General features: G+C 45.9%; 1 protein-coding gene across 16 annotated transcripts in view; it reads right to left on the reverse strand.

The window, feature by feature from the left end:
- The window catches only part of LOC110504448 (transcriptional regulator ATRX), a 56,133-nt gene that overhangs the window by 25,533 nt on the left and 14,069 nt on the right, over window positions 1–16,531 (reverse strand). For 11 of the 16 annotated variants that reach the window (XM_036970289.1, XM_036970295.1, XM_036970291.1 and 8 more), the window contains 10 exons: window positions 12,254–12,321; window positions 11,277–11,771; window positions 9,563–11,166; window positions 7,107–8,249; window positions 5,807–5,879; window positions 3,960–4,084; window positions 3,667–3,834; window positions 2,347–2,588; window positions 1,284–1,469; window positions 377–542 (listed from right to left, as the gene is read on the reverse strand). In XM_036970289.1, coding sequence (XP_036826184.1) covers window positions 377–542; window positions 1,284–1,469; window positions 2,347–2,588; window positions 3,667–3,834; window positions 3,960–4,084; window positions 5,807–5,879; window positions 7,107–8,249; window positions 9,563–11,166; window positions 11,277–11,771; window positions 12,254–12,321 — 4,270 coding nt within the window. Of the gene's footprint in view, window positions 1–376; window positions 543–1,283; window positions 1,470–2,346; window positions 2,589–3,666; window positions 3,835–3,959; window positions 4,085–5,806; window positions 5,880–7,106; window positions 8,250–9,562; window positions 11,167–11,276; window positions 11,772–12,121; window positions 12,154–12,253; window positions 12,322–16,531 lie in introns of those variants that run through there. The other 5 variants (XM_036970292.1, XM_036970297.1, XM_036970304.1 and 2 more) reach the window with 5 other exon arrangements.

Raw genomic sequence — 16,531 nt, forward strand, 5'->3', positions numbered from 1 at the left:
CTGTTACTACTACTGTTACTACTACTACTATTATTACTGCTACTACTATTGCTACTGCTACTACTACTGCTATTGCTGCTACTACTACTACTACTACTACTACTACTACTACTACTGTTACTACTACTACTATTATTACTGCTACTGCTATTGCTACTACTACAACTACTGTTACTATTACTACTACTACTACTGTTACTACTACTACTGCTGATACTACTACTACTGTTACTACTACTACTGTTACTACTACTACTGCTACTTCACCATGGGCTCTACTACTACTACTACTACTACTACTAATGCTTCTACTACTACTACTCCTACTATTCCACCTTCACCATGGGCTCCACTACTACTACAACATGTCTCTCACCGTCGACCTGGTGTGGTTTGAGCTTAGTGACCAGATTGCGGTGAACCTGCACCATGGGCTCCTTGGTCTCCTCGTCTTCATCCAGCACCAGCTTGGTTGTTATTGGACAAGCCACGGCGGTCGCCTCCTCCACCACGAGTACCTGGTCGGGAGGGACATGTAGAGTCTAAAAGCATTACAGTCTGCACATACAAATACATACATTTATTCTGCTGGTTGGGACAGGTTGTGTTCCTAGGAGTATAGGGCAGCTGGTTGGGACAGGTTATGTTCCTAGGAGTATAGGGCAGCTGAGAGACTGTTCTGCTGGTTGGGTTCCTAGGAGTATAGGGCACCTGGGAGACTGTGCTGCTGGTTGGGACATGTTGTTATGTTCCTAGGAGTACAGGGCAGCTGGGAGACTGTGCTGCTGGTTGGGACAGGTTATGTTCCTAGGAGTATAGGGCAGCTGGGAGACTGTGCTGCTGGTTGGGACAGGTTATGTTCCTAGGAGTATAGGGCAGCTGAGAGACTGTTCTGCTGGTTGGGACAGGTTATGTTCCTAGGAGTATAGGGCAGCTGGTTGGGACAGGTTATGTTCCTAGGAGTATAGGGCAGCTGGTTGGGACAGGTTATGTTCCTAGGAGTATAGGGCATCTTCTAGTCCACAAGCATTCAAACCTTAATACTAAGGAAATGCTAAGCAACTTCCACTCTATTCAAAGAGCCCATTCAGTACATTTATGTGATCACCGTGGAAACATGGCATAGCTGGTACCATGCTCTTATCTGAACCACACATCCATCTGGCTCCTTAGCGAACCATCGGGCAGAAGGAGTAGTTGACTTATTGATAGACTGAGTCTAACTTCATTTCCATCCCATTAGCAGATGCCATGACAACAGCGCACAGACAGTTGACTTTTACCTCTCTGAGTTTCTCCCTGAGCTGCTCCCTCTCAGCGATGCGTCTCCTCCTCTCCTCCTCCTCCTTCAGGGCATCCCTCGTTTCCGTCCTCAGCTCATCGTACTTGAGGATTTTTCTGATCTTCTTCCTCTGTCCTCTAGGAGTGTCTCCATCCTCCTTACCCGAGACATCCTCTCCTGACCCGCTCTGGATGAGAGAATGAGGGTTAACCTCTCAACTTCAACCCCCAGGGGTCAACTGACCAATCCAATCACACATTGTGGCCAATGATGTGGTAACAATCAAACTTTGACCAATCAATGAATTCCAGACCAAATTCACAAATATAGAATTGTTTAGGAGTAAGGAGAAAATCCTCTCCTTCCCTATACCTTGTCGTCAGATGAAGAATCCTGGGCCTCCACTCTAACCACTAGGCTACCCTGCCTCCCCTCCACTCTAACCACTAGGCTACCCTGCCGCCCCTCCACTCTAACCACTAGGCTACCCTGCCACCCCTCCACTCTAACCACTAGGCTACCCTGCCGCCCCTCCACTCTAACCACTAGGCTACCCTGCCGCCCCTCCACTCTAACCACTAGGCTACCCTGCCTCTCCTCCACTCTAACCACTAGGCTACCCTGCCACCCCTCCACTCTAACCACTAGGCTACCCTGCCTCCCCTCCACTCTAACCACTAGGCTACCCTGCCACCCCTCCACTCTAACCACTAGGCTACCCTGCCTCCCCTCCACTCTAACCACTAGGCTACCCTGCCGCCCCTCCACTCTAACCACTAGGCTACCCTGCCGCCCCTCCACTCTAACCACTAGGCTACCCTGCCGCCCCTCCACTCTAACCACTAGGCTACCCTGCCGCCCCTCCACTCTAACCACTAGGCTACCCTGCCTCCCTTCCACTCTAACCACTAGGCTACTCTGCCACCCCTCCACTCTAACCACTAGGCTACCCTGCCACCCCTCCACTCTAACCACTAGGCTACCCTGCCACCCCTCCACTCTAACCACTAGGCTACCCTGCCGCCCCTCCACTCTAACCACTAGGCTACCCTGCCTCCCTATACCTTGTCGTCAGATGAAGAATCCTGGGCCTTGATGCGGCGCCGTTTCTTCTTCTGGGCGTAGCTCCTCTCCTTCTTCTTCTTCACGGAGGAGCGCGTGGTCCTCCTGTGTCTACTGCCTTCCTTCTCAGACTCCGACTCCTCTGACGACGACGATTCCTTCTCACTGATCTCCTCACTAACTCCTGATTCACTGCTGCTAGCTGACTCCTTAAAGTCTGGGTCTGCTGAGTCATCACTATCCACTGGAGAGGTGGAGGGAGGAAGAGAGAAGAGAAGACAGGGAGAGGTTAATTAACCTCTTGAAGCTAGGGGGCACCATTTTTATGTTTGGAAAAATAACGTTCCCAAAGTAAACAGCCTATTTCTCAGGACCAGATGCTAGAATATGCATATAATTGACAGATTAGGATAGAAAACACTCTAAAGTTTCCAAAACTGTCAATATAATATTGTCTGTGAGTATAACATAACTGATATTGCAGACGAAACCCTGAGAAAAATCAAACCAGGAAGTGGCTTCTATTTTGAAAACTCCATGTTCCATAGCCTCCCTTTGCTCCATTTTAAAGGGATATCAACCAGATTCCTTTTCCTATCGCTTCCTCAAGGTGGCAACAGTGTTTAGACATAGTTTCAGGCTTGTATTTTGAAAAATTTGCGAGAAAGATAACATCGCTTCATTGTATGGCCGGGTGCCAGACAAACGGAGGTATTTTGGATGTAAAAATAATCTTTATGGAACAAAAGGAACATTTATTGTGTAACTGGGAGTCTCTTGAGTGAAAACATCCGAAGATCAACAAAGGTAAACGATTAATTTGATTGCTTTTCTGATTTTCGTGACCAAGCTACTTAATGCTAAGTGTACATAATGTTTTGTCTAGTGATCGATAAACTCACACAAACGCTTGGATTGCTTTCGCTGTAAAGCATATTTTCAAAATCTGACACCACAAGTGGATTAACAAAAGGCTAAGCTGTGTTTTGTTATATTGCACTTGATGAATATATATAAATGAATATAAATATTTTTAGTAATATTATTTGAATGTGGCACTATGCAATTCAGCGGTTGTTGATGACAATTATCCCGCTAAAGGGACGGGGAAAGAAAGAGGGGAGAGAGAGAGAAAGGCGGGAGGTAGAGTTGATTGAAAACAGTCATCAGTTTGCAGAGTAGGACTTTCATTCTGTTCCATAGGTGTTAATACACAGGCCTAGACAGACCAGGCCAGCTAGAGACCAGGCCAGCTAGAGACCAGGCCAGCTAGAGACCAGGCCAGCTAGAGACCAGGCCAGCCCGCCAGACAGCCCTCGTACCTTTCCGTCTGGTCCTCTTGGTCTCCTTCTTCTTCCCCTTGCTGGCTGGTTTCTCCTTCTCCTCTCCTGACTCCACTTCGTACAGTGTCAGTTTGTGGCGGAGCAGTCGGTGGCAACGCCCCACGTCCACATCAGAGCCAGAGCCCCCTTCATCCTCATCGTCGTCGTCTGTTGAGGGGAACAAGCAGTTATTTCTACATCTAGTCTAGTGACATAAACCATTAGTGGTGGAAAGAGGCACTGCAGAATCACTGTATCAACGAGTATGAAATGAAAAAGTGAATGTAGCTCACCCTCCTCCTGCTCCTCTCCTCCCTTCCCCTTCTTCTGTTCCTTCTCTTCTCTGTCCTCGTCAGAGCTCTCCTCTGCTCCTGAAGAGTAGTTAGCCTTGATCTGGGCCAGTATCTTCTTGGCAATTCTATTGAGGAAGAAATTTAAATCAATGTTATTTGTTACATGCTCCGAATACAACAGTTGTAGTGAAATGCTTACTTACAAGCCCTTAACAAACAATGCAATTCAAGAAATAGAGTTAAGATATTTACTATAATTATAACAAGGCTATATACAGGGGGTGCCGGTACCGAGTCAATATGCAGGGGTACAGGTTAGTTGATGTAATTTGCACCAGAAGGTAGGGGTAAAGTGTTTATGCATAGATAATAAACAGCGTGTAGCAGCAGTGTAAATACAGCCTTTCAAAGCACTTCATGGCTACTGACGTGAGTGCTACAGGGCGGTAGTCATTTAGGCAGGTTACCTTCGCTTTCTTGGGCACAGGGACTATGGTGTATCTGCTTGAAACATGTAGGTATTACAGGCTTGGTCAGGGAAAAGTTGAAAATGTTAGTTAAGACACTTGCCAGTTGGTCAGCGCGTGCTCGGAGAACACGTTGTGGTAATCCATCTTGCCCAGCGGCCTTGTGAATGTTGACCCGTTTAAAGGTCTTGCTCAAATCGGCTACGGAGAGCGTGATCACAGTCGGCTTCTGGTTGGGATACAGTCACTGTGGGGATGACGTCGTCGATGCACTTATTGATGAAGCCGATGAATGAGTTGGTATACTCCTCAATCCCCATTGGATGAATCCTGGAAAACAGTCCTCTAGCGTAGCATTCGCGTCATCTGACCACTTCCGTATTGAGCGAGTCACTGGTAATTCCTGCTTTTAGTTTTTGCTTGTAAGCAGGAATCAGAAGGATAAAATTGTGGTCATATTTGCCAAATGGAGGGCGGGGGAGAGCTTTGTATGTGGAGTAAAGGTGGTCAAGAGTTTAAAGTACCCAGCCAGCAGGAGCACAGCATATTCTTGTTTGCTAATGGCCTTATACAACTCATTGAGTGCAGTCTTAGTGCCAGCATCGGTTGTGGTGGTAAATAGACAGCTACGAAAAATATAGATTAAAACTCTTGGATAGTGTGGTCTACAGCTTATCATGAGGTACTCTACCTCAGGCGAGCAATACTTCGAGACTTCTTTAATATTAGACATCTTGCACTAGCTGTTGACAAATACACACCACCCTCGTCTTGCCGGGCTTAGCTATTCTGTCCTGCCGATGCACGGAACACCCAGCCAACTGTATATTATCCATCTCGTCGTTGAGCCACGACTCTGTGAAACAAGATATTACAGTTTTGAATGTCCCGTTGGTAGGCTAGTCTTGAACGGAGCTCATCCAGTTTATTCTTCAGTGATTACACGTTGGCCAATAGGAAGGATGGTAGATGCGGATTACCCACTCGCAGACGAATTCTCACAAGGCACCCAGATCTTCACCCCCTGTACCTACATATTTTCTTAACACGAGTTACGAGGATTTGGACCCGTTCTCAGAAAAGCAGTATATCCTTTGCGTCGGACTCATTAAAAAGTATTTGTCCAGTCGAGGAATGTGATCGCTGTTCTGATATCCAGAAGCTCATTTCGATCATAAGAGAAAGTAGCAGCAACATTATGTACAAAATAAGTTACAATGTGAAAAAACACAAAATAAAACAACTGGTTAGGAGCCCGTAAAACAGCAGACATCCCGTAAGGAAATAAGAAAAAGGATTGAAGGATGTTCGTCAGCTGGTTGAGAAGCATGCAGTTCAGGACATATTTGGTTTGTCTTGAATGAAAATACTTTTAAATACCTGTTCTCAGGCTCATCATCATCGTCCTCCTCATCATCGTCCATCTGGGAAGCGTCATGGTTACCTTCATCTCCTTCAGACACACAGAGAAGGGTCAGGGGTTAGAGACTGTAAGAGACGGACGTCAAAATAAAAGCCTGAAACTATGTCTTGTGACACTAGACACATTAGGGAAGCCATAGAAAAAGGAATCTGGTTGATATCCCTTTCACTGCTCAATAAGAGGTTTCTAAATAAGAGTCACTTCCTGATTGGATTTTTCTCAGGCTTTCGCCTGCAATATCAGTTCTGTTATACTCACAGACAATATTTTTACAGTTTTGGAAACTTTAGAGTGTTTTCTATCCTAAGTTGTCAATTATATGCATATTCTAGCATCTGGTCCTGAGAAATAGGCTGTTTACTTTGGGAACGTTCTTTTTCCAAAAATGAAAATAGTGCCCCCTAGTTTCAAGAGGTTAAACAGTAACCAGAAAACGGAATTTGGGAAATAACTAAATGGAATCAGACAAAAATAAAAAACACATTTTATAGGGTCCAAACTAATGATCATTTCAAATGAATTAAGGATATGTAAAATCAGAACGATGCAACCTTAATTTTTGTATTTTTTATGATGTGGGCAACTTAATTAATATCTTGTAGTAACACTTTAAAGACATTTAAACTCAAGAGAAGACAGGTTTAATTGAGTCTTATTTAGAAAATAATCCTGATCATATAGGCCCAGATCATATTCAAAACAACTAACAATAAACTGAATTCATACAATTCATTTAAATTGTAGTCTTTCGTTACCAGAGCTCTCTATCTCTGTTCCTGGAGAGCTACAGGCCGCCTGTAGGTTTTCACTCAAACCCTAATCTAGTGCAACTGACTAATAATGAACTGGTTGATAAACTGAATCCTGTTAGGTTACAACTGAGGTTCGAGTTACAACCTACAGGAGGGTATCTCTCGTGGAATAAAGGTTGGAGAGCCCTGTTCTACACAAAACCACAACTAATGTTTCCAATCTGGGAGGTAAACTCGATAAGGTATAAAATAATTTCACTGTCTATTTCGGATGGAATCTTCAGACATAAACTCTTTGGCCAAAAAATGTCAAACCCTGCGGGTCAAGCCTCACACCCCGGGGGCGCCTGGCTGGCTACTCTATGTACTTGTGGAAAACACTGCAGAGGTCAGGTGTTAAATCAGTGGAGTTTAGGTCGAGTTGTATTGACAACACAGTGTATCGTCTGCCTTGTAGAAACGGAGAGCTCAATATACCGCTTTCAGAAACAACAGCTCTACTCACCTGAGGACTGGTGGAAGGTTCCCCTCCCTGCTACCAACGTCTCCTCCACGATGGGTTTAATCTTCTGCTGGTCTCCACTCTCCTCTCCAGACCCTCCTCCCTCCTCCTCCTCCTCGTCATCAGACGATGAATCTTGCTGCTTGGCTCCTCTACTTCTGGCTTTGCGTTTGAGTTCGTACGACCGTCTCCGATCTCCGCCCTTGTTCTCCTTCTCCTCTCTTTCCTTCGTCACACGGCTGCTCCTCCGTTTCCCCGTCGCCAGTTTGCTGAGTCCCTTCATCTCCTTCTCCAGGTCAGAGTCGGAGTTAGAGGAGCCGTCCGAGCCCTTCTTCTTGGATGTCTTTTTGGCAGAAGCTGTGGAGGACTTCTTCTTCTTCTTCGCGTCTTCGTCTGAGTCGGACTCTGAGTTGTCTGAATCGTCAGCTTTCAGTTTGCGTTTGGCCGCCAGCTTCTTGTCAGTCTTCACCTTGTCATTCTCCTCCTCCTCTCCATCTTTCTTGCTGAGTTTGAACAGGCACCTTTTGAAGCTCCTGTTGCCCTGGTTACCATCGGCGTCCTGATGCGCATCCTCGTCCGAGCTGTGTTCTGCCGCTGCAGTCTGGAGCAGGATGTCCAGAACCTCGTCAGAGTCCACTTCTTGTTTAGAAGGGTCAGCGGTCACCTTGGAGGAGGCATTTCTCTGCTGCTCCTCCTCCTCCTTCTCACATTCCTTCTCCGAGCTGCCTTTGGTTCTACTCTTCAGCCTGCTGGGACTCTTGCCCTCTGAGTCGCTGTTCTCCGGAGAGGATTCGGCCATCGTGTTCTTCCCGGCCGGTGACTTCCTGAGGGGTGTGGTCTTTGTGCGGCTGGAGCGGCGGCTGTCCTCCTCAGAGCCCCCACCTTCCTCCACCTCCTCCTTACTCTTCTCTCTCCCTCCATCCTTACTCCTCTCCTTCTCCTTCCCTCCATCCTTATCCTTGCTCATAGACCTGGAGGTGCGTGTGGTAACCACTGGAACAGGCGTCAGCTTCACGATCGGGTTCTTCACCTTGGGCATGGCCTTCTCCTTATGGGTTTCAAGTGACTTCCTGTTTGAGCCGGCGGCGGGGCTCTCGGATTGGCTAGCAGCGGTGGTTTCCATGGCGTCGTTGCCGGGGGTTAACCCTGCGGAGTCGATAATATATCAACCGGGTCAGTTGGCTTCTTAGTTGGAGCGAGAGAAACAATTTGTCTATTACGCACAAATCACTCAGAGCCACCAGGTGACCACTTACGCAATGTTGTCGCTCACACTCATTTTTCAAAATAAAAGCCTGAAACTATGTCTTGTGACACTAGACACATTAGGGAAGCCATAGAAAAAGGAATCTGGTTGATATCCCTTTCACTGCTCAATAGGGACGCAGAGGTTTCTAAATAAGAGTCACTTCCTGATTGGATTTTTCTCAGGCTTTCACCTGCAATATCAGTTCTGTTATACTCACAGACAATATTTTTACAGTTTTGGAAACTTTAGAGTGTTTTCTATCCTAAGTTGTCAATTATATGCATATTCTAGCATCTGGTCCTGAGAAATAGGCTGTTTACTTTGGGAACGTTCTTTTTCCAAAAATGAAAATAGTGCCCCCTAGTTTCAAGAGGTTAAACAGTAACCAGAAAACGGAATTTGGGAAATAACTAAATGGAATCAGACAAAAATAAAAAACACATTTTATAGGGTCCAAACTAATGATCATTTCAAATGAATTAAGGATATGTAAAATCAGAACGATGCAACCTTAATTTTTGTATTTTTTATGATGTGGGCAACTTAATTAATATCTTGTAACACTTTAAAGACATTTAAACTCAAGAGAAGACAGGTTTAATTGAGTCTTATTTAGAAAATAATCCTGATCATATAGGCCCAGATCATATTCAAAACAACTAACAATAAACTGAATTCATACAATTCATTTAAATTGTAGTCTTTCGTTACCAGAGCTCTCGATCTCTGTTCCTGGAGAGCTACAGGCCTGTAGGTTTTCACTCAAACCCTAATCTAGCACAACTGACTAATAATGAACTGGTTGATAAACTGAATCCTGTTAGGTTACAACTGAGGTTCGAGTTACAACCTACAGGAGGGTATCTCTCGTGGAATAAAGGTTGGAGAGCCCTGTTCTACACAAAACCACAACTAATGTTTCCAATCTGGGAGGTAAACTCGATAAGGTATAAAATAATTTCACTGTCTATTTCGGATGGAATCTTCAGACATAAACTCTTTGGCCAAAAAATGTCAAACCCTGCGGGTCAAGCCTCAGACCCTGGGGGCGCCTGGCTGGCTACTCTATGTACTTGTGGAAAACACTGCAGAGGCCAGGTGTTAAATCAGTGGAGTTTAGGTCGAGTTGTATTGACAACACAGTGTACCGTCTGCCTTGTAGAAACAGAGCGCTCAATATACCGCTTTCAGAAACAACAGCTCTACTCACCTGAGGACTGGTGGAAGGTTCCCCTCCCTGCTACCAACGTCTCCTCCACGATGGGTTTAATCTTCTGCTGGTCTCCACTCTCCTCTCCAGACCCTCCTCCCTCCTCCTCGTCATCAGACGATGAATCTTGCTGCTTGGCTCCTCTACTTCTGGCTTTGCGTTTGAGTTCGTACGACCGCCTCCGATCTCCGCCCTTGTTCTCCTTCTCATCTCTTTCCTTCTTCACACGGCTGCTCCTCCGTTTCCCCGTCGCCAGTTTGCTGAGTCCATTCATCTCCTTCTCCAGGTCCGAGTCGGAGTTAGAGGAGCCGCCCGAGCCCTTCTTCTTGGATGTCTTTTTGGCAGAAGCTGTGGAGGACTTCTTCTTCTTCTTCTTCTTCGCGTCTTCGTCTGAGTCGGACTCTGAGTTGTCTGAATCGTCAGCTTTCAGTTTGCGTTTGGCCGCCAGCTTCTTGTCAGTCTTCACCTTGTCATTCTCCTCCTCCTCTCCATCTTTCTTGCTGAGTTTGAACAGGCACCTTTTGAAGCTCCTGTTGCCCTGGTTACCATCGGCGTCCTGATGCGCATCCTCGTCCGAGCTGTGTTCTGCCGCTGCAGTCTGGAGCAGGATGTCCAGAACCTCGTCAGAGTCCACTTCTTGTTTAGAAGGGTCAGCGGTCACCTTGGATGAGGCATTTCTCTGCTGCTCCTCCTCCTCCTCACATTCCTTCTCCGAGCTGCCTTTGGTTCTATTCTTCTGCCTGCTGGGACTCTTGCCCTCTGAGTCGCTGTTCTCCGGAGAGGATTCGGCCATCGTGTTCTTCCCGGCCGGTGACTTCCTGAGGGGTGTGGTCTTTGTGCGGCTGGAGCGGCGGCTGTCCTCCTCAGAGCCCCCACCTTCCTCCACCTCCTCCTTACTCTTCTCCCTCCCTCCATCCTTACTCCTCTCCTTCTCCTTCCCTCCATCCTTATCCTTGCTCATAGACCTGGAGGTGCGTGTGGTAACCACTGGAACAGGCGTCAGCTTCACGATCGGGTTCTTCACCTTGGGCATGGCCTTCTCCTCATGGGTTTCAAGTGACTTCCTGTTTGAGCCGGCGGCGGGGCTCTCGGATTGGCTAGCAGCGGTGGTTTCCATGGCGTCGTTGCCAGGCGTTAACCCTGCGGAGTCCGCCAGACTCTCTACCATTTGGAAGAGCTCGTCAGGGACGGCCGGCCCGACGGACACAATGTCTTTATCCCGGTCACCCTCCTCCTCCTCTCCATCCTCCTCCTCCTCTTCTTCTTCCTCCTCCCCCTCCACTGCTGTCTGGTCTTTGGCCTGGCTGTCTGTCTCTGTGTCTGAGTGGTCCTGAGGCGCGGGGGCGGGGCTCCCCTCCATCTCTGCGTCCTCTGACAAGCCCCCATCCTCCTCTAGCTCCTCCCCATCCTCAGTGTCGGCCATTTTATCCTCTTCTGCCTCCTGTCCATCCTCAACTATGTTGTCAATCTGATCGTGGCCATCATGGCCGTCGGTGTTGGAAACAGCATCCCCGTTCTGCATCCCCTGGTCCTGGGAAGTGAACTGTGACTCCAAGTCCTCCTCTAGGGCAGCATGGGCCTTCTTCATATCAGCCAGAACAGACCTAGAGAGAGAGAGAGAGAGATGGACGAATGGATAGATTAGGCAAAAGAACAGAATTGGGTTGCCTCACTTACTTTGTAGCAGTCATAATATTAACATGTGTTAGGATACCTGAAGGCCTTGAGGTGTCTGGTCCCGCTGCCACCTCCTCCTGCTCCCTGCTCCTCCTCAGCCTGCTGGATGAAGGTGCTGTTGAGCCCTGTGGTCGTCTCAATCAGCTTCTTGGTCCTCTTCACCAGCTCCTTGAGGACCTTCAGGGTCTTATAGGAGAAGGTGAGGGTCCCTGACCCGTCTGAATGTTCCTTACCGTTCACCACAGCTTTACCATGGTGGTGGTGACCTTTACCCTTACTGTGCCCTTTCACCTCCTTCCTCTCTTTCTTGCGTCCCGTGCGCCAGAAGCTCTCCAGCTTGGTCAAGATGTTGGAGCAGTTGGAGGCGATGTCTGAGAGAGGCTGAGGCCTGCAGATGTAGCAGGACCATTTACTGTCGTCGTCGGTGATCATGGACAGCTCCTTGCGCCCCAGGTTACGCAGGATGCACTTCTTACAGAAGGCGTTGTGGCAGTAGTCACAGCAGATCAGGTTGCCACCTTCAGCACACCACCTTGGGGCGTAGTTAAGATAGCAAGGAAAGTCAACTTCAAAACGTGACGTATCTTAATTGGGATTTGCAGCTGTTGTTGGGAAGTAATGAATCATTCTAAAAAATGACAAAAATAGTGCACTATATAGGAAATAGGGTGGCAGTTGGAACGTAGCCCCTGGCGTGGACTAAAATAGGTGCCGGGACTCTTCGAAAGTCGGTACTCATAATCAAGAGCCAATATTGTACAAGAGGTGGCGACACTCAAGCAGTAGAACAGGGACCTTACGGCAGCTAGAACAATAGCGACCGTTTGAGGGGACCTACCTGCACTGTTCGTCCATGTTTCTGTGTTCTGTGAGGGGACCTACCTGCACTGTTCGTCCATGTTTCTGTGTTCTGTGAGGCGACTTACCTGCACTGTTTGTCCATGTTTCTGTGTTCTGTGAGGGGACCTACCTGCACTGTTCGTCCATGTTTCTGTGTTCTGTGAGGGGACCTACCTGCACTGTTCGTCCATGCCGTCCTCGTCTTTATTGATGTCATCGCTGGTGTAATACTTATAACACGACTAAAGGGAGAGGAAACAACAGTGATGCACAGATATTACGTTTTTGGCTGATACCGATATTGTCCTCGCCAAAATAAAACAATACCGATAACCGATATTTAACATTTTAGCAGCCTTTGAAGCATTTTAGTACAGTTAAATAGTTTGGATGCAGCGGTCTAAGGCACTGCATCTCAGTGCAAGAGGCGTCACTACAGTCCCTGGTTTGAATCCAGGCTGTATCACATCCGGCTGTGATTGGGAGTCCCATAGGGCGGCGCACAATCGGCCCAGCGTCATCCAGGTTTGGCCGGTGTAGGTCGTCTTTGTAAATAATCATTTGTTCTTTAACTGACTTGCCTAGTTAAATAAAGGTTACACACACACACAAAATATACACTAATTGACGTGTTAAATAAGCTTGTTGACCAATCAGGACCTGAATATGAATCTAGGCGTTATCTAATAATTTAACCATAAAAAATATATGTAGTTACTACACATTGATTATCACTCATGTGTCACAGCAATTCATCGATACGGTTATGATGCTGGTAAAGTTGTCTCGCGCACCTACGGTGTTGGACATAAAAAAAGCTAGCTAGCTGATGGAGGCAAACAATGTTCTAGGTGTCATAAAATAACCCAAATGTATTTAGATTAATGGTGGTCTGACTATATAGCTAGGTGACTATATAGCTAGGTGGCTATATAGCTAGGTGACTATATAGCTAGGTGACTATATAGCTAGGTGACTATATAGCTAGGTGACTATATAGCTAGGTGACTATATAGCTAGGTGACTATATAGCTAGGTGACATCTAAGACAGTTCTTATTTGATTAATGGTGGTTTGGACCAATCTATGTGAAGCTAGCCACAAAAAAAGATTAGCCACAAGTGGAATTTGCGGTTAGCCTTCAAAATAAGGGTATGGCATAATTCTACTATTTGTATTAATTTGCATCACTGTCAATTACATACTTTTATTTTGAAGTCAAAACACAAATTCCACTATTTTGCATAATCCTTATTGGGGCTAGCTAAACAACACAGAACCCAGACTGGTCGAGCCTCGCTAGCTGGCTGCTTATAACATATCTTTCCACGAACTGAAGTTCAATTGGCGAACCGCAATACAACAATACTTACTCACAAGGATTCCTAAATCATTGCTAAGAATAATAAAAATGACTACAATTTCTACTGGTCATTGTTATCAGGCCGGTTGTATTGGTGCTAGCTAGGTACTAAGCTAAAGCTAGCTACCCCAGAAGTTGCGGTCGAACAAATGATGCTTTGATACCAATGCGGTATTGTAAACACACCGTTCGTGGCCGGTATTTGCTTGTTTGCAGACGTTTTAGTACAGCTTTGACAGTGCTCTTTTTTGACACGCAAAGACCCAAACGGCGTTACGCTATTAATGTGTAACTCCAGTAGAGCAACATCTGAAAAAATAGCGCACTTGGTAGTGTGTACCGGTGATCGGCCAGTCGGCGAAAGCCAAAACCACCCACGACAGAGAACGGTTGATTGTCAAGGGCAATGAATTCCATTATCTTGGAGTTTAATGGATTTCGCCTTTGAGTTGTTACTCTTTCAAATGAGGGTTGATCCACACAGCAGACATTGTGGGCTTCAGTTAGTAGTTCAGGAATGCTGTGTGAACGTATAGAGCAACATTTTACGCACCGTCATCTACCTACATTATATAGGTACGTACCATCATCTACCTACGTTATATAGGTACGCACTGTCATCTACCTACGTTATATAGGTACGTACCGTCATCTACCTACGTTATATAGGTACGTACCATCATCTACCTACGTTATATAGGTACGTACCATCATCTACCTACGTTATATAGGTACGTACCGTCATTACGTCATCTACCTACGTTATATAGGTACGTACCGTCATTACACCATCTACCTACGTTATATAGGTACGTACCGTCATCTACCTACGTTATATAGGTACGTACCATCATCTACCTACGCTATATAGGTACGTACCGTCATTACACCATCTACCTACGTTATATAGGTACGCACCGTCATCTACCTACGTTATATAGGTACGTACCGTCATCTACCTACGTTATATAGGTACGTACCGTCATTACGTCATCTACCTACGTTATATAGGTACGTACCGTCATCTACCTACGTTATATAGGAACGTACCGTCATCTACCTACGTTATATAGGTACGTACCGTCATCTACCTACGTTATATAGGTACGTACCATCATCTACCTACGTTATATAGGTACGTACCGTCATTACGTCATCTACCTACGTTATATAGGTACGCACCGTCATTACGTCATCTACCTACGTTATATAGGTACGTACCGTCATTACACCATCTACCTACGTTATATAGGTACGTACCGTCATCTACCTACGTTATATAGGTACGTACCATCATCTACCTACGCTATATAGGTACGTACCGTCATTACACCATCTACCTACGTTATATAGGTACGCACCGTCATCTACCTACGTTATATAGGTACGTACCGTCATCTACCTACGTTATATAGGTACGTACCGTCATTACGTCATCTACCGACGTTATATAGGTACGTACCGTCATCTACCTACGTTATATAGGAACGCACCGTCATCTACCTACGTTATATAGGTACGTACCGTCATCTACCTACGTTATATAGGTACGTACCATCATCTACCTACGTTATATAGGTACGTACCGTCATTACACCATCTACCTTCGTTATATAGGTACGTACCGTCATCTACCTACGTTATATAGGTACGTACCGTCATCTACCTACGCTATATAGGTACGCACCGTCATTACGTCATCTACCTACGTTATATAGGTACGTACCGTCATTACACCATCTACCTACGTTATATAGGTACGTACCGTCATCTACCTACGTTATATAGGTAAGTACCATCATCTACCTACGCTATATAGGTACGTACCGTCATCTACCTACGCTATATAGGTACGCACCGTCATCTACCTACGTTATATAGGTATGTAGGGCATCTACCTACGTTATATAGGTACGTACCGTCATCTACCTACGTTATATAGGTACGTACCGTCATTACGTCATCTACCTACGTTATATAGGTATGTAGGGCATCTACCTACGTTATATAGGTACGTACCGTCATTACGTCATCTACCTACGTTATATAGGTATGTAGGGCATCTACCTACGTTATATAGGTACGTACCGTCATCTACCTACGTTATATAGGTACGTACCGTCATCTACCTACGCTATATAGGTACGTACCGTCATCTACCTACGCTATATAGGTACGTACCGTCATCTACCTACGTTATATAGGTACGCACCGTCATTACGTCATCTACCTACGTTATATAGGTATGTAGGGCATCTACCTACGTTATATAGGTACGTACCGTCATTACGTCATCTACCTACGTTATATAGGTATGTAGGGCATCTACCTACGTTATATAGGTACGTACCGTCATTACGTCATCTACCTACGTTATATAGGTATGTAGGGCATCTACCTACGTTATATAGGTACGTACCGTCATCTACCTACGTTATATAGGTACGTACCGTCATCTACCTACGCTATATAGGTACGTACCGTCATCTACCTACGCTATATAGGTACGTACCGTCATCTACCTACGTTATATAGGTACGCACCGTCATTACGTCATCTACCTACGTTATATAGGTATGTAGGGCATCTACCTACGTTATATAGGTACGTACCGTCATCTACCTACGTTATATAGGTACGTACCGTCATTACGTCATCTACTTACGTTATATAGGTATGTAGGGCATCTACCTACGTTATATAGGTACGTACCGTCATTACGTCATCTACCTACGTTATATAGGTATGTAGGGCATCTACCTACGTTATATAGGTACGTACCGTCATCTACCTACGTTATATAGGTACGTACCGTCATTACGTCATCTACCTACGTTATATAGGTACGTACCGTCATCTACCTACGTTATATAGGTACGTACCGTCATCTACCTACGCTATATAGGTACGTACCGTCATCTACCTACGCTATATAGGTACGTACCGTCATCTACCTACGTTATATAGGTACGCACCGTCATTACGTCATCTACCTACGTTATATAGGTACGCACCGTCATTACGTCATCTACCTACGTTATATAGGTACGCACCGTCATTACGTCATCTACCTACGTTATATAGGTACG

This window comes from Oncorhynchus mykiss, chromosome 31 (genome assembly GCF_013265735.2).
Source record: "Oncorhynchus mykiss isolate Arlee chromosome 31, USDA_OmykA_1.1, whole genome shotgun sequence".
Lineage (NCBI taxonomy): Eukaryota > Metazoa > Chordata > Actinopteri > Salmoniformes > Salmonidae > Oncorhynchus > Oncorhynchus mykiss.